The 26,447-nt window shown below is 38.5% G+C and overlaps 1 protein-coding gene across 15 annotated transcripts in view; it reads right to left on the reverse strand.

Annotated features, from left to right (window-relative positions):
- Nucleotides 1-26,447, reverse strand: part of AKAP9 (A-kinase anchoring protein 9) — a 209,566-nt gene that overhangs the window by 78,973 nt on the left and 104,146 nt on the right. For all 15 annotated transcript variants that reach the window (XM_073333994.1, XM_073333991.1, XM_073333990.1 and 12 more), the window contains 10 exons: nucleotides 24,955-25,093; nucleotides 24,015-24,112; nucleotides 21,362-21,473; nucleotides 20,691-20,889; nucleotides 13,537-13,633; nucleotides 12,626-12,718; nucleotides 9,906-10,265; nucleotides 5,959-6,183; nucleotides 3,371-3,511; nucleotides 2,813-2,916 (listed from right to left, as the gene is read on the reverse strand). In XM_073333994.1, coding sequence (XP_073190095.1) covers nucleotides 2,813-2,916; nucleotides 3,371-3,511; nucleotides 5,959-6,183; nucleotides 9,906-10,265; nucleotides 12,626-12,718; nucleotides 13,537-13,633; nucleotides 20,691-20,889; nucleotides 21,362-21,473; nucleotides 24,015-24,112; nucleotides 24,955-25,093 — 1,568 coding nt within the window. The remainder of the gene's footprint in view (nucleotides 1-2,812; nucleotides 2,917-3,370; nucleotides 3,512-5,958; nucleotides 6,184-9,905; nucleotides 10,266-12,625; nucleotides 12,719-13,536; nucleotides 13,634-20,690; nucleotides 20,890-21,361; nucleotides 21,474-24,014; nucleotides 24,113-24,954; nucleotides 25,094-26,447) is intronic.

Here is a 26,447-nt window from a genome sequence, read left to right on the forward strand (position 1 = left end):
CTAGGATTTTGGTTTAAGATAGGAAAGTACATAAGTCACATAAATGCTACATCAGCACATCTATATTAGTCCATACTCAATCAATTAAAAATATATTACATACTGTTATATTAAATAACTACAAAAAGCTATAATTATGAGGAAAAACTTCCTAGTAATTCTTTTTGTAAATACAGATAGCAGTGCCATGTTTGTAGGCATTCACATTTTAAGCCCTTCCTCCTTATCAGGTTTCATATGGATTGGCCAGTGATGCACTATTGCTCTGTAAAACACAAGTAAAGACTACATGGATAGTCTGCCTAGTGAAAACAATGCAGAATTCTCCAACTTGAATATTTGTGTCTAGGTACATGGACCCTTTAGGATGCTTCTAGTGTCTGAAACTACTGCTTCTCACTAGCCTACACGTCACATTGGCTCAACAATGATGTGAGATTTGTACTTCAGACAAAGTACTTTTGGCTAATATTACCAAAAAAGATAAACCATAACTTTTGTCCTTTGCAAAGTAGTGTAATATTAAAGTAGAATTTGTATTAGCTCTGTGCAAAGTTATTGACAACGTCTATAAAACAGAGTAAAATGTAACCTCACACCAGTTCTGTAAAAATCACAAAACTTCAGTCTCTTCACAAAAAAATATTTGTTATCATTTAATAAAAGTGAAGTTTGTCTTCTCCTCAACTGTCTTTCTTCCCCACTGAAATACGCCTTGATGGGCCAAATGCAAACAATTAAAAAAAAAAAATCCTATTCCATGTGGAGTTGTACAACAGAAGGCTGATATACCACAGCTACAAATGGTTCGTTGACAACGAAGTAAGGATTAACGGAAGCTACTTTGCATATCCACTACCCACTCTGACACAGGCAGATTACAGTCCTTTTGGATGAACAGTATGGGACCCAACAACAACATTCTAAGCACTGTGCAGTTCCATGAGCACAAGGTCAACCAAAAGGGAACTTCTTTAAAGTAAAGTCCTGCTCTGAAAAATGACTGTTAAAAATGACATTTTGAGACATCACATGTGTCAAGAACCACAGGTTTCCTTAACACATTTCTTAATTTACAAGTAAAAATACATTTTTTTCTACCATCCCTTCAAAACCAACCCTTCAAAAACCAGTGAAGCTGGGTCCTTTCCCTTCATACACATCCATGTCTGTGTTGGCTCAGCAGTGCTATTAGGAGTTAAAAACAGTCAACATTTATTTTTGACATTAAATTAAGCAACTATGACTCAGAATACACAGAAGGGGGTGAATGAAATCCTAACTGCACTGAAGTCAATGGGAGCTTTGCTATTGACTTAATTGGGGCCAGTATTTTACCCTAGGAGTAGACCTGCAGAGTAAAGTAAGTAAAGTATTTTTATAATCACTTTAAAAAGCAGAACTATAAAAGTTATTAAAGGTCATGGTTATAGTTTGAGTTTCTTAGAGCAGTGGTTTTCAAACTGTTTTCATTTGTGGAACCACAACAATTTTTGAATGGAGGTGCAGACCCCTTTGGAAAACTTAGACTTAGTTTGTGGAGCCCCCCAGGGGTCTGTGGGCCACAGATTGAAAGCCACTGCCTGAGAGGTTCCTCACATGAGGAAAAAGAAATTTGCTAGTTGCACAACTTGGACAACATGAAAATAAATATTATTGTCCAGCTATGATAATATATGATGATAATAAAGCAGCACAAATTATTTTATTTTGCACTGGAAACATGTACTTTGAAAATATAGACCACATCAGTCTGTTCATTTATATACGATGGCTACATAATTATAAAATAAACATTAGTTTATTTACATCAGTACAGTATACTAACTATATTTCATACACTTCACTTTTTCAAAGAATGACTGTGCTTCATTATGATGGGGAGCCAACACCTTAGTGGCCACGATTACACATGCAGGCTGAGGAAGGAGATTGGGAGAATGTGGTAGGGTTGGAAGTCAGAAATTAGAGATGGGGAAAATGACATAACTCAAGATGAATTTATGTTTAAAATGCAGCCTTTGACTTTATAACAATAAATGTAATTTATGGAGGTTTTGTAAGAATATTATATTGGTAGCTTAATATAAAACGAACAGCAAAATTTGTGCACAAAAAATAGTTAAATTACACAGACGATATTTTTTGAAAATGTCTAAGTTATGCCATGTAGTATAAGCAATATTTAAAATTACATAATGACATTGAAAAATAGGCTATTGTGTTTCTGGTGAGCATCTTTGTATTTATTTATTGTAAAGTTTACATAAAAAGTTCAAGATAAGGAATATTCAAAGATAACTGGGACACTGACAAAAATCAATGTAAAAATATATATTGCCCTATATAGTATATGAAATGGATAGGAAAATGTGCAAACATCAAAAAATCCTTATTTGCCATTATATAGCTACACAGAAAAGGCTGAGTTTCAGGTAGAGTACACAATCCAAGCAGTATGTAAGGAATGTGTGGCATAAGCCAAGAAATAGCCTTATAAATTCCAATGATTGGAATATGATTTAAATGCTTGATTCAACTACTTGGAGTAAATAGCCTCAGAACATCATTTTCAAGACCATTTTTAAGAAATCCAATTTTATAATATAGCCGTTCAAATAAAACAGTACGAAAGTGACAAATTATTTAGCTTCACTCAAAAAGCATCGAGGTTTGGATTCTATATTGACTTATTATAAATTTTTATTGCATATGACTGATACATCAGATAATTATATGATTCACAAAGCTATAAATACAGAAACTTTGAATTAAAGAAAGTCTGGATTTAACAAGTACAAGCTCTGAATACCTTTCTTTTGAAAGAATATCTGAAGATATTTCTTCAGGCTTTCCTCCTCTGTCTTCACCCTCAAAGGTGTACTCTTTTGATTCAGTCTGGCTTTCATTTTCATTCTGAGTAAGTATTTGCAAAGGTAGAGAAGACAAAAAAGACAAAAATCCTGTCATGTTGGAATCAACATTGTATTCTGATACATGGTTACATTACGAAATTAAAATATTTATGCAAAAATTACATATTGTTTGAAATAAAACTATCCCTTTCCATGAAATTGCAGGCATCCAGGAAAGATAAGAAGTGCAAAACACATTAATGTGTAGATGGAAAAAACATGAGATCGAAGCCAGAGCCTGTTAAAATGAAGTTTGTTATGCTAAATAAACAGTTTCTGGGTTCTCTGTTGAATGTTGCTATAGCAACATTAAAATTTGAGTTTACCTAAAGTAAAAAGATAGGCAGCTAAACTCCACCTCCTCATTATTTAACCAACCCATAAGGCAGCAGACAAAAGAAATCCTACTGCATTTACATTCCATGGCTCCTAAGGTAGCCAAAGTCCATATTTACCTGTGTTTGCGTACTATTGTTGCATAGCTCACAATGCAACTTCTCTCTTCCGGGTACAGAATGTTGCTTTAACAATTCTAGGTCCTCTAAAAGCATTCTCTCTCTCTCTGTAACCAAGTTGTCATTCTCCACTGAGACACTCTAAAAATGAAATTTCATAAGGACATACTATGAATAATAGAAGGAAAGCATTAACATTAGGCAGGTTTTTAATCTTCTGGTATGAGTGATTCCTGGCACTTCCAATACTCAACATATTTTGCACCAGGAAAATACAGCTCCTTTTGTTAAGTGGTTAAAAGCAAATTTAAAGCTTTCTGAAACTGAGAGCTAACTGGCCGTTTTGGTAGCTTAAGTATATCTAAGATTTTCATATAAATCTTTAAGTACTTCTTTTAAAGCACTATATTTACACTGGAAGTTACAAGTTTAACTTCATAATATATATATTATATATACACTGTAGTATATTATTGAGGATGGAAGATAAGACTATCCAAATAATATGTCCTTTTTATAAAAGATCTTCATAAAGGTGAAAGAATATAGTATAACAAACTAATTACAGCTGAGGGTAAAAACAGGGAAGGAGATTTCTAATAATCAGGGGAGCAAGACTCTGGAATAGCCTGCCAATAGGAGTAGGGGGCAAACAACCTAACTCAGCGTTTCTCAAAATGGGGTCTGCGGACCCCGTTGATCAACTCCTCCCTCAACTCCTCCCCCTCCCTCCCTGCACCTCCTGCACACTGGAGAACAGCTTGCACGAGATACTGGGAGGGAGGAGGAGGAGCAGAGCCGGGGTGCACTTAGGGGAGGAGGCGGAAATAGAGCTTGACAAATTTATGAACTGGATTAAGTGACTGGGTTGCCTACTGGAGACTGGACTTTATGATCAGGGAGGTCCCTTCCAGTGCTATGGTCCAAATTTAGAGGAGCTAGAAGTATTCCTGATTTAATAATTATATATTAATTCTAACATAGATCTCATGGCAAAAACATCCTTTACATTAAAACAGAGGAGCTAACGACCTAAATTACACAAGTACTCTCTCCCCCCAGGGTTAGAAGTTTCAGCTCCCGCAATGTATAGATGTGAGTGTAAGGAGACAGAAGAGGCAGTGCAGAGGAGGGGAAGATATCGGTACCCCAGAGGAACAATTCCAGGACAATGGATAGAAAGAGGTCCAGAAATAGGCTAAAGGATAAGCATGCCTGCCAACCACACCCCTGAAGTTGCAGAAAGGAGAAGCAGGCTTACCAGCCACCTACAACCACAATGATTGGGAACAGCAGGTCACTATTACACTCCCCTCCCCCCCACAAAAGCAGACAGAAGGTAGACAGAGGAAAAACCTAGTATGGGAGGAGCATAAGGCATCAGGTGGAACCTTCCAAGTATAGTGGAACATAACTGAAGAACTTTAGGGTTTTCCTCTCACTATTTTCTCGTATATTTTTGTAATGTTACATTGTTCAGATAACGCATCAAATACATATACATGCACTGTCAATGTAATATGTGAGTCTGTGAATGTACGATTGGACGGATTGTTTTGAGTTTTGTCCTTAGTCTGGTAAGAGACAAAATCTAATTTCTGAGACCCCGATAATTAAGAGGAGTTCCTTTAACATACCTTTTTATGGAGATTGTATGGGTTTGGGACACTGGATTCTAGGGTGGCTATACTTTAGAAATGCAAAAAATATAGTAAACATACATCCTTGCCTCTCCCACTTAAATAATTTGTACTTTACAAAGCCAAGCTCCTTACAGTCCAATGGAATGAAGGAGGACATCTTTTGGCTGCTGGGAAGCAGAACAGAGAGAGTACACTCTTGCTCATAATGGTTTCTTTCTTCCCGAGGGAATATTAACCCTTCTCCCACCAGTGCATGGAAGCTCCTTGCAGCTTCCACAACACCAGATCCAATCAGGCAGATCACAGAGTCTCCTATAATTGGTACTCTTCTCATTTTATCTGAGACCCAGGTGGAAGCAGCATATAATGCAGTGGAAGAGCAATGTGAACCAGCTTTTTACACCACAAGACAGGGCATCTGGCTTGAGATAAAAGGGAGCATGAGGGAAGAAATATGGCATTAGAGGCAGTAACAGAGTTGGCTCAGTGCAGGCCACTCTTGGAATGCCCCACTCCATACATGATCCAAGTTTGGACTGTGAACAGTCATTCCTGGGAACACTGTGCCAACGATAGCAGTGAGGACAGGGCACTAAAAGAAGCAATGGATTACTACTCCACTGACAACAATCACTGGGTGGGTCAATTAATGATAACCCTCTGGGACCAGACTTACACAGAGGGAAGTTAATGGAAGCTGGCCCCAGAAACCTCATGCCCTTGACTTGGTAGGCTTCACTGTACAGACAGTGGTAGGAGATCAGGCTGCTAAATGTCTTCCCAGCAACAATAAGATGGTTGAACTGCTTGAGGCTCCAACCAAGACTAGTCCATGACAGTTTAGGGCTGATTGTGGTGAGAACTCTTTTTTTCTTTTTTTTAAAAAGGCAAGATCAGCTGTCAGTCCACTCTTCTGCCCTGCCATTGCCCCAGACCCTACATTACCTCAGCTAATTGAACTTTAAGTCTATCAAGCTCTGCTAGGAGTTGTTCTTGATTTTCTTTTTGCCATTCCATTTGCTGCATATGCCCCTGTCTCAATAGTTCTGTTGCCTGCTGATGTTCCTGATATTGTCGTACAAGTTCCTGCCGCATGTCTTCCAAACGCTCTTCATATAGCAACAGCTGACTTGAGGTTTCTGTACTGGATGTTGCCATCTCATGATAGGGCTGTAATATTTGAATTGTTATTAGCATTTTATATGCAGGTACATATATGAAATGGTTAAACAATTTTTCAAAAAGATTTGCACAAATCAAAACATCTATCATCCAAGAAATCAACTTGTTGCCTGCTTCTTGGAAGGATAAATGCTAAAGAATCACATACTCCCAACTAAGAGACAGTACACAGATGTAATGATGTAATGTTCCAAAACAAAGAAAAATATTAAGCTCTGTTTAATATTTTGGGGTTGGTGAGAGAGAGCAGGGATTTCATATACAAAGTTCTATCCAAGTAACATTAATATCCCTGCCCTTATCTCCAACTTTCCTCATTGCAACCTCCTGCACTCAGGCTTTGCACTTTTATCTTCCTCGTCTCAAATCTATCGAAAATGCAACCACTGAATCACCTTCCTTGGACCACATCTCATATACTCTTCTTTATTTCTCTGTACTTTTCTCTTCCCTTTTTCTTCTGAATAAAATTAATGTTTCTCTTCTTCAGTTTCAAAGCACTTCACAAGTCAACTCCTACCTATTACTCTCCTCTTCTCCTCTCTACTGCTTCTTTTGTTCTCCAAAAGCATCGCTCCTAGCTGTTTCCTTTGTGTGTGTGACTCACTTCTGACTAACTGCTTTCTCATACACTTTTCCATACCTGGGATAGATCCCAATTCATATTTTCAAAAGCCTCCTCATATTCTACATTCAAAAATATCCATATGGCCTACTACTTGCATGAGGTACTCCAGTTACAGTTTTTGTTTATATCTGAAATGTGCCCATTGCAACTACACATTCCTCTGTTTTTGTATTGTAGTCTTCTGTTTTGTCAAGCAACAAAACTGCCTGTGCTCTTATACCTTGAATAGAGATGGGTGAAATTTGTTGACTTTTCCAATTAAATTTTTTCCAATGAAAAATGCATTTTTGTTTCAACCAAAACATTTTGCAAATTCATGTCCATTTCAGTTAATTGCATGAGTGCAAAAAAAATTAGGAGGAGGTGCCCTCCCTCCTTATATCCAAGAGCCCCATGATTAGGGACTTGAACCCAGGTCTCACATATCCCAGGTGAGTGCCTTAACAACAATGATATTGGGTATTCTGAGCTGGGTCTCTCTCAGTCTCTCCAGCTGAAGCTGTTCCACTTTGTATAAATAATTAATTTCACTGGAGCAAGGACTGGAACCCAGAAGTTCCCACTCCCAGGTGAGTGCCCGAGCAACGAGGCTATAGAGTCATTACCACTCTCTGCTCCAATGAATGTTTAAGAATTGTACACAAAGTGCAACAACTTCAACAGAAGAGACTAAGAGAGACCCATTACAGAATAGCTAATAGCCTAGTGGTTAGGGCACTCACCAGGAATAAGAGAGACCTGGGTTTGAAGTCCCTGCTCAAAAGCAGTGATTTGAACTTGTATCTCCTACATGAGTGCCCTTGCCTCCGAGTTATTGGGAGCCTCCTCCTCCATTTTCTGGGTGGTGCATATGTCCCCTTGTAAATACAGCCCTTCATTTTCTTTGCTTTTATTAAAAAATACAGTCATAGATGCCAGATCTATTAAAACCAAATCCTTCATTTTGAACACATTTTGTTTGACCCAAAACAATTTTTTTCTCATTTTTCTATTCATTGAAAATTCTAATAAATTTAGGTTTTGGGTTGACCTGAAACAATATTTTTCCCAATTTTCTGGAACTGCTAGCAAACCAAAACATCAGTTATTCACACAGCTCTAACTTTTAAGTCTTCAGGATAGCGTATAAAGTATTTGTTTGGCTGAGTTCTCCTATTGTACACTGTTGTTTATAGTGATAAATTAGTATTTGAAAATGTACATTCTATGTTCAAGTGACAACAACAGACATTAGAATATAGATAATGCTTGCACCGTGCACTCATAACAAGAGTTGATCATGCACATTTCATGTTATTTAAAATTATATGGAAGAGTGAGCATTTTACAATTCCAACTTTATGCTCTTTAGGACACGATCTTTGTAAAAATATGAATTTCAGAAGCTCTTTTCTGCAAATACTTATCTTTACAAGTAGAATACAGAATATAAATTTGTTTAGAACTTTAAACATTGTATAGAAACTGAGATTTCAAATCTCAAAACACAGTTTCCAAAGAACAAATTCACTACTCTATAAAAAATTATTAAATCTCAATCCAGTTATGAATGAATATATGAGAATCCTACCACTCAAAATTTATATACAGTGCTATCAGATTTTAATGAAGACTAGGCTAGCTAAGTTTCACTGGTTCCTTTCTGTAGGTGGAAGGGTTACTTATTTGAAATACAAAATTTAGATTAATTATAATTCCACCTATATAATGCTTTACAACTAGAGAATTGTTGTCAGACACATTTATTTTTTTCCTGTCTCTTATTCCCTGATATATAGTATTCAGAGGACTCACTATCTTGACATTGTAATCTCTGTTGTAAAAAAAGGAGGTGGAAATAACTCCAGCCAATTCTTAATTATCAAGCTTTCTCACTAATCAGTGGTGCTGACCGTCCCCTAAAACTGAACCTAATGAGCTCCCAGCTGTACAAATATCAATAGTTTCCACCCTAGGAAGAAGAACATACAATTTTGATTAAATCTAAACCCATGGAAATATTATAAAAAATTGGAAAAACGAAACTTTTAACACCAATTTCCATGCTTAGTTACTTAAAAGTGGATTGTGTACAGGGAAGCTGGCTGAGATTTCTGTTACAGACATAGCTTAACCTTTTGCTATGAACATTTTCCAGGTATCCGTTTTTCCACATATTTATTTCAGTTTTCTCCAGGACATATACTGTCTCTGTCTCCATGATTCCAAAAAGAAGTACAACAGGATAATTTTGCTATTTAAGCTGGTGAAGGGACACAGTCTGAGGGGACTGTAAAAGATATGCACCCTCCTACACTGTGCGTAGCTCCACTCTGCAGACGATCCATATGTGGCAGCACACAATGAGTGAGCATAACATGGGGCAGAGGACCCTCAACTTTGTGGATCTTACAATCTTATCTTGTTCAGAATGGAGTGAGTTGAATAACCTATCTTTGTCATTGAGCTGCAGTAGCCCTGTAAACACAATAGGGTAAAAATTTCCCCATCTTCACTTTGTAAATTGCCAAATGCCTGGCTATTAGGATTGAATGGCGGGCTCTGTACATACCTCTCCTCCCCCAGAGATTATTAAAAATAATATGTTTTAGCTATCACTTTTATCCTTTCAGATGATGTCCCCTATATATCAAGAGGGACATGGGTGGGTTAAAATAATACATTTACACAATTTTATCCCCTTTATATAGGTTTCATGTGTCACTAGTAAGGTGTATTTATTGATATTAAAATAATTTTTAAAAATCAAGCTAGTTTTTCACTGTTTATGCCATTCTTACTTTTTTGAATTTCACAAGCTTTGATCATGAAAATGGATTAGTCATTTTCAGTATATTCAGTTTTATTTTCCAGTTCTCATACATTAGTGTAATGCTACAATATTTAGGTTAAAACACAGCACACAAGTTGCTAAATAAAATATTAATTTTCATAGCATTAAAATAAATCATAACATTTCTGTTAAAATTAACTCTTTTCCATTTACAATTTTTTAAAACCCCATTACTTTAGGCCTAAATTACCTAGTAGTACTGGGGGGGAAAAGCAAAAGATTTTCTCAGGTGGATGTTTATATACTTACTGATATTTCCTTCACTACTTTTACTGGAAACCTCATTTCATTCTTGCTCAGTTCTAGTATGTAACCAGGCTTAACCCTTGATTCAAGTTGTTCTTCAAGAGAAGAAATCTCACTGGACTCTTCACTCAGCTCCTTGCTAAGTGGTTTAAATTCTTCTGCATGTTTAATGTCTGCTTTCTTCTCCTTAATAAGATGGTTGTCTAGCTCATCTTCAGTGCACTTCTTCCTACTTTCAAAACATTCTTCCTTTTTATGAACAATTTTTGTTTGTGCTACCAATAGTGCTGATTCTTCCTCTTGTCTAGCCATTCTTGCCAGTTCAGTCTGTTGGGCAAATGCTACGCTCATTGACACAATAACCTGAAAAAAATAAAAACAACCTTTAGAAGTTCATACATAGCAGCGTCTACAACTGTAGAAGAAAACTAGTTGCTACCCATCAATAATATGAATAAATAAATTTTACATGGAAATAAATACATTTAAAAGGTAAAAAAGCAACACAGTTAGCAAATAAAATTCATATTTTTAAATATGCTATTATAAAGTGAGATATATTATTGGAAATACAACTATCTATAGTATTTGAAGCTATAACCTCCCATTGCCTGAATTCCCCAGGATGACTACAAACCATATGATAAGTTATTACTTTATTAGTTCTACATTTATCTCCTATTAATCTCACTGAGTGATTTCCCCCGCTTGTTTTTTTTTTCTATTTCTGCTGTCTCATAATGAAAGGAGATGAATTATTTTTTCACTATAACCTTCATGTACTTATGGAGAGTACAAGATCAGAAAATAAATTCTGCAATGAGGAGAGATATTTCTTTTCATCAGCAGTATGACAAAACTGACATAGTGGAGATTGTATAAAGAACTTAAATGGGACATTTCACATTTTACAGAAAGCTACTTTACCTAGTTGATGTCTAAGAAAATATCTGCAACTATGACAACAGATTTTGAAGAAAGTGGCAAGACATTCAATCCCTCACCCTTCCCGATTTTCATAAATAATTTGTAATGGTGAGGATAAGATAGTTTGGCTGAATGAAGATCCAGACTCTTAAAGGATATGAGGATTGATAGATCAGACATACTATGTGTCTTGCTACTTTCTTCAAAACCTTTTGTTATAGTTGCAGATGTTTTCCTAGACATCAACTGGATAAAGTGGCTTTCTGTAAAATGTGAAATGTCTCATTTAAGTTCTTTATACAATCTCCAGTAGAGTCCTCATCCTCTAAGGAAACCTGCACAACATTTTCAAAAGACAAGCCTGGGAGCTTACAGTCATAACTCATGGACTGAACACAGACACTGGATTTATGGCTTATTACAACAATCTGTAACCCACTAACACCCTCTTTTTGCCCTTAGACTGTTAACGGGCCACTGCACCTTGAATGGTCCCTCAGAATATGTCCTAACTACTTATGCTTAGAACCCTGCATCGATACAAAAATGTGGATCCGCATCCGATGTGCTTCCATGATAATTAACTTGTATGTGACCCGCGATCTGCACTCCACCTTTTATAAGCATCTGCATCCACACCAGCACCCGCACCCTAACTCACAGTTAGAGCCCTGCCCGCAGTGCTTAATTTTTAATGAAAGAGGTGCCGGGGCTCAGCCTTGGCAAGGCCTGGCGCAAATTAAACACTGCAGCTGGAGCCACAGCCTCCCCATGCCAGGAAGTAACAGCTGGAGCTGCAGCCTCCTTGCATGCGGGAGCTGACAGACTCAAAGGAGTAAGTCGGTGCCAGGGCTATGACCTGCTATGTCGAGAGATGCTGGGGCTCAGCCCTGGCAAGCCCCAGCACAAATTAAGCACTGCCTGTGCAGATACAAAAATTTGGATCTGCATCCGATTCACAAAGATGGTAAATAATACAACATCATCCGTCTCCATCGATGCAGATATCCATGGATATAAGCGGATATACATGGATTTGCAGGGCTCTACTTATGCGAAACAATCTGCTCCCCTTTGCATTTAGCCGTGATGCTCGGAGTATCTATCCCAGAGCTAAAGAAGAGCTGTGTGTGGCTCAAAAGCTTGTCTCTCTTCTACCAACAGAAGTTGGTCCAATAAAAGATATTACCTCATCCACATTGTCTCTCTAATGAAAATACAGTCAGTTGGTGCACAAGGAGAAAATGTATTCACATTGTACAGATATACAGAAAAGTAAATCAGTTCTCTTCTCCTTTTATAAAAATAAAAATTAATAAAAATGGAACAAACCAGGTAAGCAGCCCAAGTATTCTAAACTTAGCTAAGTTTCCAGTCAACTGTAATCATACACCTCTTTCAAAAAAATTGGATTAGACTGATTAAGTTGCTCTTTTCCTTTACGGAGAAGATTTTGAGAGGGTTATACAGAGGATTTTAGGGGCAGGACCCCCTGGAAGATGGGTATTGGTTAAGAAAGTAAAAGGATTAACTGGTGTATGCTAAAGGAATGAGTGAAAAAAGAAAAATAAAGCGGATTAGTATGGGCCTACTTATCACGTTAAGCTTGTGTCAAAAGCAGAAGATTCCCTACAGGCTTTGAAAGGTTCTCCCTTGTTAAGAATCAGAAAAAGATAGTTTCCCATAAATAAATATAACTATAACAATATATTTGTTCTGTAATTTTCTGAATAGTAAAAAACAGTAAATAAAACCACATTACACATGTTTAAAAAGTTGTTACTATAAAGTTATACCTTAGCTATTTCTTCTTCTAATCTTCCTTGGTACTGTTTTTCCAACAGCTGAATAATGTCCATATCACCTTTTGATTCCATTTTACTAGGAAACTAAGGAAAAAATATGAAATATTAATTCATGGTTTCTTGCTTTTACTTTCTCAATTCTACAAGTTTCAGCTAGGATACTGAATTTTCTAAACCTTTTTTTTTTTTTTTTATTAAAGGTTACCTGTAAATTAGTTTAAGTAATCTTGGTCCACAAAGAAAAAGAGTTGGAAAAGGGAATTTTCCTCACTGTGGCTCCAAAATCGGATACAAAAGCTAAAATTGCAATAGATGAAGTGGTGGTTCAGTTCTCCAGCACTGTTTGCCCCCCCACAGAAGCATAGAAGCTGGGGTAAGGGCAGAAGGGACATGACTAGGTCATTGAGCCTTACAAACAAGTCTGAAATACAGTACTGCCAATCCCAAAAGTTCAAAAATCATGAGTCTGGTCTCAACAAATGTTAAGGGTGGCTTAAAAGTTTTGGATTTTTTTTATTTGCTGTCTGGTTTTTGAGCCTTTAAGAATTAAATTTTCAAACTTTCCTCTGCAACCAGGGCTAGAAACTTTTTTTTAAAATGAAAGCTAAGATTATTGCTCATCATAATTTCTATGACACACACATTTTCTTTGATATGTTTTGTAAACACTTAAATCGGACTTTCATTTGTTTCTTGATCATGGGCTGAACTCATGTTCATGTTTCACTTCAAACATATGATATAACTATTGAGATTATCATTATCATTTGTTTATTACTCCAAAACATTATTCCCAAATGTCAATGATGTCTTGTTGAAGTGTAAATATTTATATCCCAAGGTACTTAAATTATGCTGAAAACACATAATATTGTTGATAGGCAAACTGAATTATACAGTACCTCTACTGCCGTATCTGTACTTTGTTGATGAAGACTTTCAGTTTTTGTCATTTTCTGCATGAAGTCTTTAGAGTTTCCCTGTGACTCTTCAGATATACTAAAATGTAAAAGAAAGATGGGGAACATATTAATATTACAAGATATTCATTTCAGTTTCCTAATACCTCTAGCTGATTATATAAGAAAAAATTAAACTAGTGTCAGAGGACACATATTTTACAAATTCTGTGGTACTCTTTTAATAGTAAAATGCAAAATGATGATGATTACTGTTTATTATTTGTATTGCAGTAATCCCCAAATGCCCCAGTCAGTATCAGCCCCATTGAGAAAAATGCTGTGTAAACACAAAGCTAATCAGAGCCTCTGCCCAAAGACTTTACAGTCTAATTTGAAACAATAAATAAGTGAATGTGACAAACAAGAAGAGCAAAGGGGAGATGGAGGATAAAGGTAATGAAAATAAAAACTTTTAGTTATGCATGTTAGTTAGTACACAATTTGACAATTTAAACTTAAACATAAAAGCTGGGATTTTTGAAAGAGCCTAAGCGACTTAGGAACACAAGTCCTCTTGATCTCAGTGGGACCTATTGTCTTAAGTCACGTAGACACTTTTAAAATTCCACTCAAAATCAATAACAAAGTTTGATGAAATAGGACCAGATGCACTTCTAAACATTCTGCTACTCTAGGCAAATCTAAATATGTCATTCCCACCTCCATTCTATGTTTTCTATCCATCCTACTTAGTGGCCAGGGAAGCGAGTCATAAAACTTTCCAAATACATACTACAGTAATCACACTTCAAAAGTTTCTACAAGTTTGACAGATATCAGTTCTACCAGTATTCACAATTGCAAGCATACGGATGCTGTCTCAAACTGATAGAATCTTTCAAAACAGAAGTTTTTTAAAAAAAAGTGCGACTACTGTGTATATATTCAAAAGAATCAAATATTCCATCCAATATTAAAAAAATGCTAAGGTTACAAAATGAAGTATGAAAAGTCTGACCCCCCGGTATGTGGATTATGATAGTCTTTAATTACATGATCATATACAACAGCAGTTCTCAAGCTGTGGGTCAGGACCTCAAAGTGGGTCCCGACCCCATTTTAATGGGGTCAGCAGGGCTGGCATTAGAGTTGCTGGAGCCCAAAGTCAAAGACAAAGCCCTAGACAGCAGGGCTCAGGATTCAGCTTCAGCCCTGGGTAGAGGGGCTCAGGTTACAGGCCTGTTGCTCGGAGCTGTAGCCCTCGGGCTTCCACTTTGGCACTCCCCAACCAAGGTGGCATGACCCAGGCAGGCTCCTGTTTCTGTCCCCCCTCCAGGGGTCCTATAGTAATTTTTGTTGTCAGAAGGGGGTCACAGTGCAATGGAACTGCTGATATACAATATTTTCCATGGGACTTCTTAGTAATTTAGGGAACAAGATGGACAGAGCATAGTGAATGAGGGAGATATTTGTTATCCACTTTGTTCAGTGTCCAGTCCCCTGCCTCATTCACTGTACATCATCCTACCCCATATCATCCTACCCAGTCCCACTCACTTTACAACCCTCCCTCCACAGAATACTCTTCCATCTCCCAGCCACATGTCCTTTTTCTCAATATCTACACTCCCTACCTTCAGTTATACAGACTCCCATCCTTACAGGAGGGTTGCCCTTTAAAGCCCTATTGAGACTAGCAGCCTCTGCCAAGCTCTGGTTGCTGCTATTGTTTACTTACCACCAACATAAAATTAAGGGGAAGCCAATGGTCAAGGTTTGACTACTAGGGTGCAGGCTAAAGAAGAGGAGGTGCTGAGATTCTGGAGAAACCAGATGGGGCCAGACATCAGCTGGAAGACTGGTCACAATTTTTTTGCTGCCCTTTTAATTGTTACACCCTAGTCAGATGCATGTCCTGCTTGTATTATATAGGTAGCTTGTTAACAGACTGTTCTAACTGGGTTATGTTAAATCTCCCATTGTTGCAGCAAGTTGATACAAGGAAGCTCAAAGCTCTGGCTATACTCTTCTTAGGAGAGATGTTACAAAAGGCCAAAGTTAAAACCAGGCTTTAAAATTATTAAGATTTGTGGCTTTCACAAATCCTTCCTCTAATATTCATTTTCTGCTATCATGAGACAAATGAGTGCCTTGCTAAAGAAGACATAAGTGTAGGGTGAATGAAAGAAGACGTTAAGCTTCTTTATTGCTAGGTTTATGATCTTTTGACACATTTAAAATGTATACAAATTTTCAGGCTTGCTTTTTCTCAAAAGCAGATTTTATGTAAAACCATGTCTTCAATAAGATAACTTTGAAATAGCAAGGAATCCAAAATACCTGATAACTTTCTCAAGGTAGCAACAATTCATTATTTTAGCTATAAAAAGTTATTATTTCTAGGACTCTTATTCAAAATGTATTCTGCTTTCTTTATAAAGAAGTCAGGTAATGAACAAGTCCTATACTATAATGTATGGTGCTCCTCAATCTTAGGATTCACTGAGTTCAGCAATAAATTAAGAAATTACTCTACTTTTTAAATAGCATTACACAGCGTGTTCCATTAATTATTTACCAAGATGTGACAGGAATGCAACCTGGTGAAAAGATCTACCTGACTCCCAGCAAGGAAGGTATTAATTCTCTGCTTAGCTCTTACACAGATTACAAATGGAGTAACAAAGTAAGGATGGGGACTGAAGACCCCCCAGAAAACTCTATAAAAGCAGCTACCTGGTAAACATATCTATAAAGAGGAAGAACTACACATTTGGTTCCCAGAAGACTAAGTTATTCCCAAGCAAGGGTATTTTTCCCATTAAATTCTAAGTTTATGTGAAAACCTTTGGTTTCCTTCTAACTTGCATAATGCTCAAGAATACAGGAGTGAATGAACAGGACAGTGCATCATCTAAAATGTTTAGTCTAAAAAGGATGCATGCTCATGAGTATTTACTTATTGCTAAATATTTTCACTTCACAAAGAGTTAACTTGAATGAAACCAGCAGATTAACATGTATACAAAAAGAAGTCTAAAAAAGGATCAAGCAGTGACAGACTAAAAAGCATCAGGAAATTAATAATAAAGGCTGATAACTTGTCCAGGCCAGTACAGATATTCCAGTCTATAGATTTTAATAAAATCCACATTGACAATACTTCAAATGTACCATTTTTACAGTGCTGATAATTGATCAGGCTAGGAGGCCTTAAACAAGCTCAAATGCTCACTGGGAGTTCATGCCTAGCCGTATGAGTATTCAGAAGGCACTGTGTTTGTTCTCCAAAGCGGATAGTAGCAGGAAGTTGTAAAAACTAAGGTACTGGTCCTGCAAATATTAAGTCTGTGTGTAAATCCAGGGCCTAGTGTTTCCAATAAAGTAAGCATACATGACTGAGTACACACAAGAAGCCAATCAGCTTGGTAAATAGATACCATTTTTACATAAGTTTCAGAGTAGCAGCCGTGTTAGTCTGTATTCACAAAGAAAAGGAGTACTTGTGGCACCTTAGAGACTAACCAATTTATTTGAGCATAAGCTTCCGTGAGTTACAGCTCACTTCATCGGATGCATTCAGTGGAAAAATACAGTGAGGAGATTTATATACACACAGAACATGAAAAAATGGGTGTTTATCATGCACACTGTAAGAAGAGTGATCTCTTAAGATGAGCTATTACCAGCAAGGGGGTGGGGGGGGACGGACGACTTTGCTTTGTAGTGATAATCAAGTTGGGCCATTTCCAGCAGTTAAGAAGAACGTCTGAGGAACAGTGGGGAGGGAGGAAATAAACAAGGGGAAATAGTTTTACTTTGTGTAATGACTCAACCACTCCCAGTCTCTCTTCAAGCCTAAGTTAATTCTATCCAATTTGCAAATTAATTCCAATTCAGCAGTCTCTCGTTGGAGAGAGTCTGTTTCTGAAGTCTTTTTGTTGAAGAATAGCCACTTTTAGGTCAGAAATCGAGTGACCGGAGAGACTGAAGTGTTCTCCGACTGGTTTATGAATGTTATAATTCTTGATGTCTGATTTGTGTCCATTTATTCTTTTACGTAGAGACTGTCCAGTTTGACCAATGTACATGGCAGAGGGGCATTGCTGGCACATGATAGCATATATCACATTGGTAGATGTGCAGGTGAACGAGCCTCTGATAGTGTGGCTGATGTGATTAGGCCCTATGATGGTTTCCCCTGAATAGATATGTGGACACAGTTGGCAACGGGCTTTGTTGCAAGGATAGGTTCCTGGGTTAGTCGTTCTGTTGTGTGGTTGCTGGTATTTGCTTCAGGTTGGGAGGCTGTCTGTAGGCAAGGACTGGCCTGTCTCCCAAGATTTGTGAGAGTGATGGGTCATCCTTCAGGATAGGTTGTAGATCCTTGATGATGCGTTGGAGAGGTTTTAGTTGGGGGCTGAAGGTGACGGCTAGTGGCGTTCTGTTATTTTCTTCGTTGGGCCTGTCCTATAGTAGGTGACTTCTGGGTACTCTTCTGGCTCTGTCAATCTGTTTATTCACTTCAGCAGGTTTACAAAGGAGGTGCTGTTGTCATCACGAGTAGGTCGGAATATGAACAAGTCGGAGAACACTTCAATCTCTCTGGTCACTCGATTTCTGACCTAAAAGTGGCTATTCTTCAACAAAAAGACACCAGAAACAGACTCCAACGAGAGACTGCTGAATTGGAACTAATTTGCAAATTGGATAGAATTAACTTAGGCTTGAATAGAGACTGGGAGTGGTTGAGTCATTACACAAAGTAAAACTATTTCCCCTTGTTTATTTCCTCCCTCCCCTGTTCCTCAGACATTCTTGTTAACTGCTGGAAATGGCCCACCTTGATTATCACTACAAAAGGTTTTCTCCTCCCCCCCCCCACTCTCCTGCTGGTAATAGCTCATCTTAAGTGATCACTCTCCTTACAGTGTGCATGATAAACACCCATTTTTTCATGTTCTGTGTGTATATAAATCTCCTCACTGTATTTTCCACTGAATGCATCCGATGAAGTGAGCTGTAGCTCACGAAAGCTTATGCTCAAATAAATTGGTTAGTCTCTAAGGTGCCACAAGTACTCCTTTTCTTTTTGCATTTTTACATAGTCACTTCTCAGGGTAGAAATGTATTTTAAGAAAGGGAAGGAAAGACATATCAACTCGAAAGTGTAACAAAAAGAAAAAAATATGTTTTCTCCACTTTTTGCCAAAGCAGACATGGCTAGCTTGAATGGCCTCCGACTGAGATGGGGAGTGGTTTTGTTCAGACTGGCAGGGTTCTGAAAGGCAGTGGGGAAAGGGAGTGGCTGTGCCTTTCCATTTCCCACAGCTACCTGGGAGGTTTGCCCCACCTTTCCTATGCTACTTGGTAACAAGTACTGTACTGAATACATCAAATATTAAATAATTTATATATTGAGTAACATGAAGTAATGAGTACAATTTGCAAATGTTCAAGGGTAACTATCAAATCTGTTGCAGCGGTATAACATACAACAATTTGCAATGATATATTAGAGAAATACTTGTAAAATAGTGAATTCAATATTCAATAATTTCTGAGTTACCAGATACTGCTCCCTCACTTAGTTCATACTGGTTACACCAGTGGACGGCAACCTTTTAGAAGTGGTGTGCCAAGTCTTCATTTATTCACTTTAATTTAAGGTTTTGCATGCCAATAATACATTTTAACATTTTTTAGAAGGTCTCTCTCTATAAGTCTATATATTATATAACTAAACTGTTGTCGTATGTAAACAAGATTTTCAAAATGTTTAAGAAGCTTCATTTAAAATTAAATTAAAATGCTGATCTTATGCCGCCGGCCCACTCAGCCCGCTGCTGGCCTGGGGTTCCGTTCACCTAGGCCGGCAGCAGGCTAAGCGGGGCCTGCGGCTGGGACCTTGGCTGACAAGGGGCCAGCAGCCAGAACCCCAGACCGGCAGTGGGCTGAGCGGGGCTGGCGGCTGGGACCCCAGACTGGCAGTGCACTGAGCGGCTCAGCCCGCTGCCAGGCTGCAGTCCCAGCTCTGTCCATATAGAGTAAGTACCTACCTTCTCCCTGGTTCTAGCCATTCTCTTCCTTTCTCTGTGGGAGTGTACTGAGCACAGGGCTGGGGGTGGGGGTGCAGGGTCTGGCCAGGAGCTATAATGAGGGAGGGGGCTCTGGGTTGGGCCAGGAGGTTTGGGTGTGGAGCGCTTCCCTGGGCAGCTCCCATTTGGTGCGAGGGGTGCAGGTGGGAATGTGTGTGTGTGGGGGGGTGTATGTGTGTGTGCGCAAACGCACAGGAGCTCCTGTTTGGTGCTCAGGGTGGGAGTGGGGATGTGGGGGGTGCAAGAGTCAGGGCATGGGGTGGGGTGGGGGGGCTGGGTATGTGTGGGGGGTGCAGGAGTCAGGGCAGGGGGCTGGAGGTGTGTGAGGAGGGTGCAGGAGTCAGGGCAGAGGGCACTGGAGTCAGGGCAGGGGTTGGGGGGGGTGCAGGGGTCAGGGCACGGGGCTGGGGTGTGTGGAGGGTTTGGGGGTGAGGGCAGAGGGCTAGGGAGTGTGGGGGGGGTGCAGGGCTCACAGCAGGGGGCTGGAGGGGATATGCCCTGACTCCACCCCCCTCCCCAAGGTCCCCGGAGTAGAGAGCGCGCTGCGGCTCTGCTTTTACCTCTCCCGCTTCATCGCAAGGGCCGTCAGCTGATCGGCCACGGGGAGGGAGAGAAGGAGGGGCAGGAACCCAGCACGCTCGGGGAAGAGGCCGGGGGCAGGGGAAGCTTGCCTGCCCTGCAAGGAAAGAGCAGTGGGCAGGGGGCGGAAAAGAGCAGGCCGGGCCAGGCAGGATTTTTAGTGGCACAGTGCTGTCTGCCCGGACCCAGGCAGACAGCAGAGTGCCATTAAAAATTGGCTCGCGTGCCGTCTTTGCAGGCGTGCCATAGGTTGCCGACCCCTGGGTTACATCATTTCTTTGTAAAATACTTGATTTTAAAAAAAAAAAGTGATGAGTAAAAAAACGTTCATATAATTTGATGTTTTTTCATATTCTGATGTTAATAAAATATAAAGCTTTGCACGCATTAGATTTTTGAAAACACTAATGTTTACATACGGTATTCAGTACAACATGGTAAACTCTATAGAAAAGGAGGATACAGATCATGGGATACCTGAAATCTTCAGGGGATTCACTGACATCCTGAAGTCCATTCTGTAAATGAGCAATCTCTGTAGTGTATCTCTCTTCAGTTTCTTTCAACTGCTGCTGGAAATAGGATCGGAGATGCTCAATTTCTTGAGCATGTTGTCCTTCAAGTTGTGTTTTAAGGTTCTCCATCTCCTCCCAATGAGATGCTCTAACCATAAGATCTATAAATGGGTAATTTGAAGGGAGAAAATCAGTTAATTATGTTAATACACATAAAAAGTCTATTTGAAATAGTAAAATGGTGACTAGCAATAACATCAAAGATCTCATAAAATGTTAATGAAGGTAATTATTTTTATTGTGATAGCAGAGCAATCCTATTTTCTATAAACAACAACAATCTTACAAAACAACACAAGAACTCTCTCTCTCTTAGAGGTAATATTAATAATCCCTTTAATTGCTGAAAACAAAAAAAATATTACTGAACAGTTCTAGAGCAGATCAGCTGAATTTCTAAACAACATTCCAGAGATTTATAAGAACAAAAAGCACATAAATCAGATGACAGAATCCTCAGTACTTATGGTGTTTAACCTTGTCTTATCCACAGGAAACAAATTTTGATTTAAAGCGGTTTGTTCATCTTTATGGCTATAGACATTACAAATAATTGCATATGTATCTCTTTACCAATAAGGTCCTGAGAAGGGGTCTGAAAGTCTTCTATTTTCATTTGTAAACGGTTGCTTTCCTCTTCTTTTCGATGCTCCAGTTCAACATATGATGTCTGCTGCTCTTCAACCTAGGAAAAGTACAGTAAAAACAAATGACAATTTAAATAATATTTAAATCAAGAATAGAAACTGTAACTGTCCTGAAAGCATAACACAAGTGCTAATACTTTACTTGCACCTAATCTACCATATATATAAAATACATACACATAACCACATATGCATATTTTGCAACCTCTTTCTAAACGTAACCACTGAATATATCACATTTAACCTTTTAATATAAAGCAATGCAGGATACATTGTCTGTACTATTATCAAATTTTCTACTGATGGCACATCAGTAAGAAAAATGACCATTTCATCAAAATCATCTTATATTTGTATGAAAGAATACTGTGCTATTTACCCAAAGACGGTCTTAAGATCTACGGTATCGAGCATATCAAGATATGGAGGGCAGGAACACTGCAAAGACGATCCATTTGGTCTTATGGTAATAGGTGGAGTATTGCTGGTTACATATGTATTCAAACCATCTTGTTAACAGATCCACCAAGTGGAATTCATAGAGACTTTTATAAATGCTGCACGTCTCTCCCTCCTGCTTTTCAATAAAAGCTAAGTCATGCATGTAAAAAAAGCTTAGAATGAACTCAATGAGAATTTTTACTCTATATTGAAAGCTCATGTTCTGTTTACCTATAAAATATTAGCATATATAAGGTGCAGGTAACAGGAATCCAAGTTAGCTTAAGGAAGAAGAAATACTTTACTACTGGTCAGATTACCCACAGACTATTCTTTTTATACTTATTTTTAAAAATATAGGACCTCTCTGAGATTATTTGAAGTTTTTCTCAGAATTTAAAAATCTTTATTTAAGACTACTGAATTTGTTCATAGGTAACAGTGTAGGAAACTTATTTTCAAAACATTTCAATTTTTTTCCATTTCTTTTTAGATTTAGCTAGTTAATCTTATTTCATAATACATTTTCCAGCCTGTGTTCTAAACAGATCAGGCCAATGCACAGCCAACATGCTGTATGCAGTCTTTGGGCACTTCCCTGTTTTAGATGAATATGTATATTTTCCACTGAATAGGGAGTCAAAGTTATACATATAAGAAAGAAAAAACAGGATATTTGATGGGTCATTCTTTAAATAAGATTATCTGTGTAATTTTACATTATGTAATTGCTCAATTTTATACATCTACCTGTGCCTATGACCAAAATTGTAAAAAGCAAACAGCAGCAACACCCATAAAAAGTGACAACCTTCAAAATATAGTAGATTCCGCTTAATAGCAACCCTATTAATAAAAACTTTCTGTCCATGGGAACATGGAACCAATACCATGCAATGACTATAATGTTAATTGGCCTGGACATTAGCAACAGGCATGCCGGCTAGTGACAATTTTTTTGTGGAAAGCCTTGGCTGCAGGCAGGTTTGTGGGGCGGCAGCAAGGGACAGAAGCAATTGGACATGCAGAACCCAGGCTCCAGGGTAGGCTGCTAGCAGGGCAGCAGCAGGGAATGGGGCTGTTAGTGGTGCGAGGGCTACAAAGTATTTGTTCTCCCCTGTGCTCTCCAGGTTGCGTCCTGCCTTGAGGACTGGGTTCAACATATTCCAGAGCCCCTGCCTCTTGTGGAAAGCCCTGGCCACAGGCAGGTTTGCAGGGCTGTAACCAGTGAAGGTAGCACTGGGATGTGTTGAACCTGGGGCCTTGGTGCCAGGGGAGGATGCAGCCTGGAAAACACAAGGAGAGGTACCTCGAGCCTCTGAGCTTCCTTCTCTGGCTGCAGCCTTGCAGAACTGCCTCTCTCTTATTGGCAATTGCAGGTTAATGGCCAATTTTGGCCATCTGCTGAGGGGTTGTTAGTAAGCGGAATCTATTGTATATACTAAAAATGGCTGAGCTATAAATCATAACTGAACTATATTTATTTTCCTCAAATTTCTCAGGACCAGACTTGGCTAAGTACTTGTTTTAGGAACCATATGAACCATATTTCAAGAAATGGCAGTATATGGCTGATGATTATGGGGGCAGCAAAAGCTTTGATGGTCAGATTAAATTGCTAGTGATGGACATAAACTGAACATTCAGCCAGGCCACCTTAAGGACCAAGCCAGAGAATAATTCAGATTTGCACTCGATCTGCAAGGAGGCCATGTCCCATTGGGATATGCCATGATGATGATAAAAATATCTTGTAAAATCACCTTGAAACATTATAAGAATGTTAGTGTTAACTTTTTTCACCAAGAATACCAACTGAGTATTACATGACATAAAACATCACATTTAAGAGGGTTTTCCATTTAATTTTGAAAAGTTCATTTCCCCTTCTTAGATCCAGGTACATTACACAGTCATTAAATGGTCTTTATATATAAGGCCTCAATTCTGCAAAAACTTGCACATGTGCTTCATTTTATGCATGAAATAAATGGGCCAAGTGAAGTTTACATGCACAAATTTAAATATGGACGTGTTTGCAGGATTGGGACTTAATAAACAAGGAATAGATGGAATCCACAACCAGCATCTGGTTTGCATACCCACTTTATAATCATATGGAATTGTAAATAGTTTACCTTTTTACAGTCCCTCATAAACTGTGTATGAAGTGCCATCAGCCTGTTGTATTCTTCCATTATCTTGCTCAGAAGAATTTGCATACTTTCTTGCAAGGCTAAATTACAAAGAGAGCTGGTGACATTTTCATTAAATTCACAGTTACTGCATCATTACATATTGTATTTTTAATTTATCAACTTGCTCACAAATTCTTAACTGAAGAGGATTATTACCATTACCGTTATACTACTCCATTATTGTAAGTGGGAGAGGGGCTGTACAAATGTTTATGCATTAGTATTCATTTGTTTGTTTATAATTTATGGTAGAACTGCTTAGCTTCTCCTGTTGTATGAGCAGAAAAATCAATCTCCTCACATTATCTATCTGAAACTTCCACTACAATAAGCACTGCACAGGATGGCACGCAAAAAATAAGAGTGATTCAGAATATTGAGGCATCTTGAATGCTGATTAATTGGTGATGTAAATAAGCAATGGAATCATATGCAGAAATAAAAGGGGTATATAAAAATGGTTGAGCTGACATATTAACACTGAGTTCAGATAAGTGATCTCCAAACTGTGGCGCACGCCCCCTAGGGGGGCATGGAGGAACGTCTGGGGGGGCGCAGTGGGGCTTGGGCCAGCCCCCACAGTGGGGTGGGGAGGGAGCGCCACCCTGACCCTCTCTGGTCCTATCTCCGGCCACAGTTGCGGCCCCGGCTCTGCTTCCGGCTTAGCCACTGGCCCCTGCCCCCCGCTCTCAGCCACAGCTCTGCCCCGGCCACGCTGCGACTCCACTTCCGGCCCAGAGGGGCATTGAAATATTCTATTACTGGTAAGGGGGGTGTGAGAGGAAAAGTTTGGGCACCACTGCCTTAGATTATTAATTATAAATACCAGTATATTAATATAGCGTTGTCAGCAATATCTAAAAGTTACTACATGTGTTACCTTGAGCTTGAATTCTGTGCGTTGGTAATTCTATGTCAGGTTCTTTTCTCTCAACAGTAGGAACATGGAAAATGTCTTGTTCTCCAGGACTAACTTTGATAGGAGTTGAGTGTTGTTCACTCTGAACACTGCAGAGAAGCTATATGACAAACAAATAAAAATATCAAAAAGAAATAAAGATAGTTCAGGCTACAGCAGATTATTTATGACTATATTAAAGACAACAGGCAGAGGAAACAAAATAGAAAAATAGCATCCATAAAGCAGTATCTTTGGGGTAGTAACTTCCGTGGAAATAGCTGTACATGTCTGTTTGCAAAGTTTTCAGATGATAAACGACACTTAATATTTTGCATTTATAAAAAACAGTGGGAAGTGGGGAGGGGGTGGTTCACAAAAAAATATCGCCTTAGCACTGAAACTGACACTGTCAAGTCTTTTAGGTCTTGTAAAATTAGCCCTACCCTGTAGTGGCTCACAGGTCAATGCATATTGCACCATACCTTCACTTTGATTTCCTGCTCCTTTGTTGGTGAGAACTATCCTGTATTGTAGAATACAATCTACGAGAATCCTATAAAAGTGTTTCTAAGATTTTTGAAGAAGTCATTATCCAATCTATACTCAAGAATACATCAGACTGGCAAAAACAAAGGGGATGACGTGAAATGCATGTAAACACAAATGAAAAGAATCCTTCAAATTTATTGGTGCTAGATTGTCCAGGATGTATGGCATTTTAACAATGAGATGGCTGAAGGAAAAAAAAGATTTATCCATATAGCATCTGAAAGCAAGGCTATATTCTGAAAAAAATGACTACAGAAATACAAGTTCAGGGTTCAGCCATTCAAACTCAACCTGGAAACTTAATGTAAAGCTGTGTTCTTTTTGGATTAACACCACTAATACTAAAGCATCTGTAGTTGGAATTTAGTTAACAGTTCCCTTGATGGTGTGTGTAAGTCATAATGAAATCCAGTTCAATCTCTCCCTATATTTGCTCTCTAGTACTACTGTAGCATGAATACAATTCAATAAAAACTTGTTTTAGTCAGGGAAGTAACTCTGCCTAACTTCATACGGGGAGGAGTTTTTTGTACTAAGAAGTGTCATTATCTCTTATTTTGACCATAAATCACTTGAATGTCCTGTACAGAATCATTTAAAATGTATAACAGTGCCCACAATTTGAATAAGTACTCCCAAAAGAGAAAGAAGACATGTTCTCAGTTCAGAGGAGATAAACTAGATTAGACATTATGTAAAGAGGTGGTCACAGGACAGAAAGCAGGAGTAAGGAGAGGGGAATACAAGGGTAATATCTATACAATTATGTGATTACTCTGCTAGAGCTAGCATATGGACTCAAAGTAAAGAAGGCAGGGCTTGTTTTTTTTTTCCTTATATTCAAAGTATCTATCTAACTTGGCCAGTTTCATGTAAATTGGCCAGTTTTGGATGGCAAAAGATAACGTACATACATCTTTGAA

Source organism: Lepidochelys kempii, chromosome 2 (genome assembly GCF_965140265.1).
Source record: "Lepidochelys kempii isolate rLepKem1 chromosome 2, rLepKem1.hap2, whole genome shotgun sequence".
Lineage (NCBI taxonomy): Eukaryota > Metazoa > Chordata > Testudines > Cheloniidae > Lepidochelys > Lepidochelys kempii.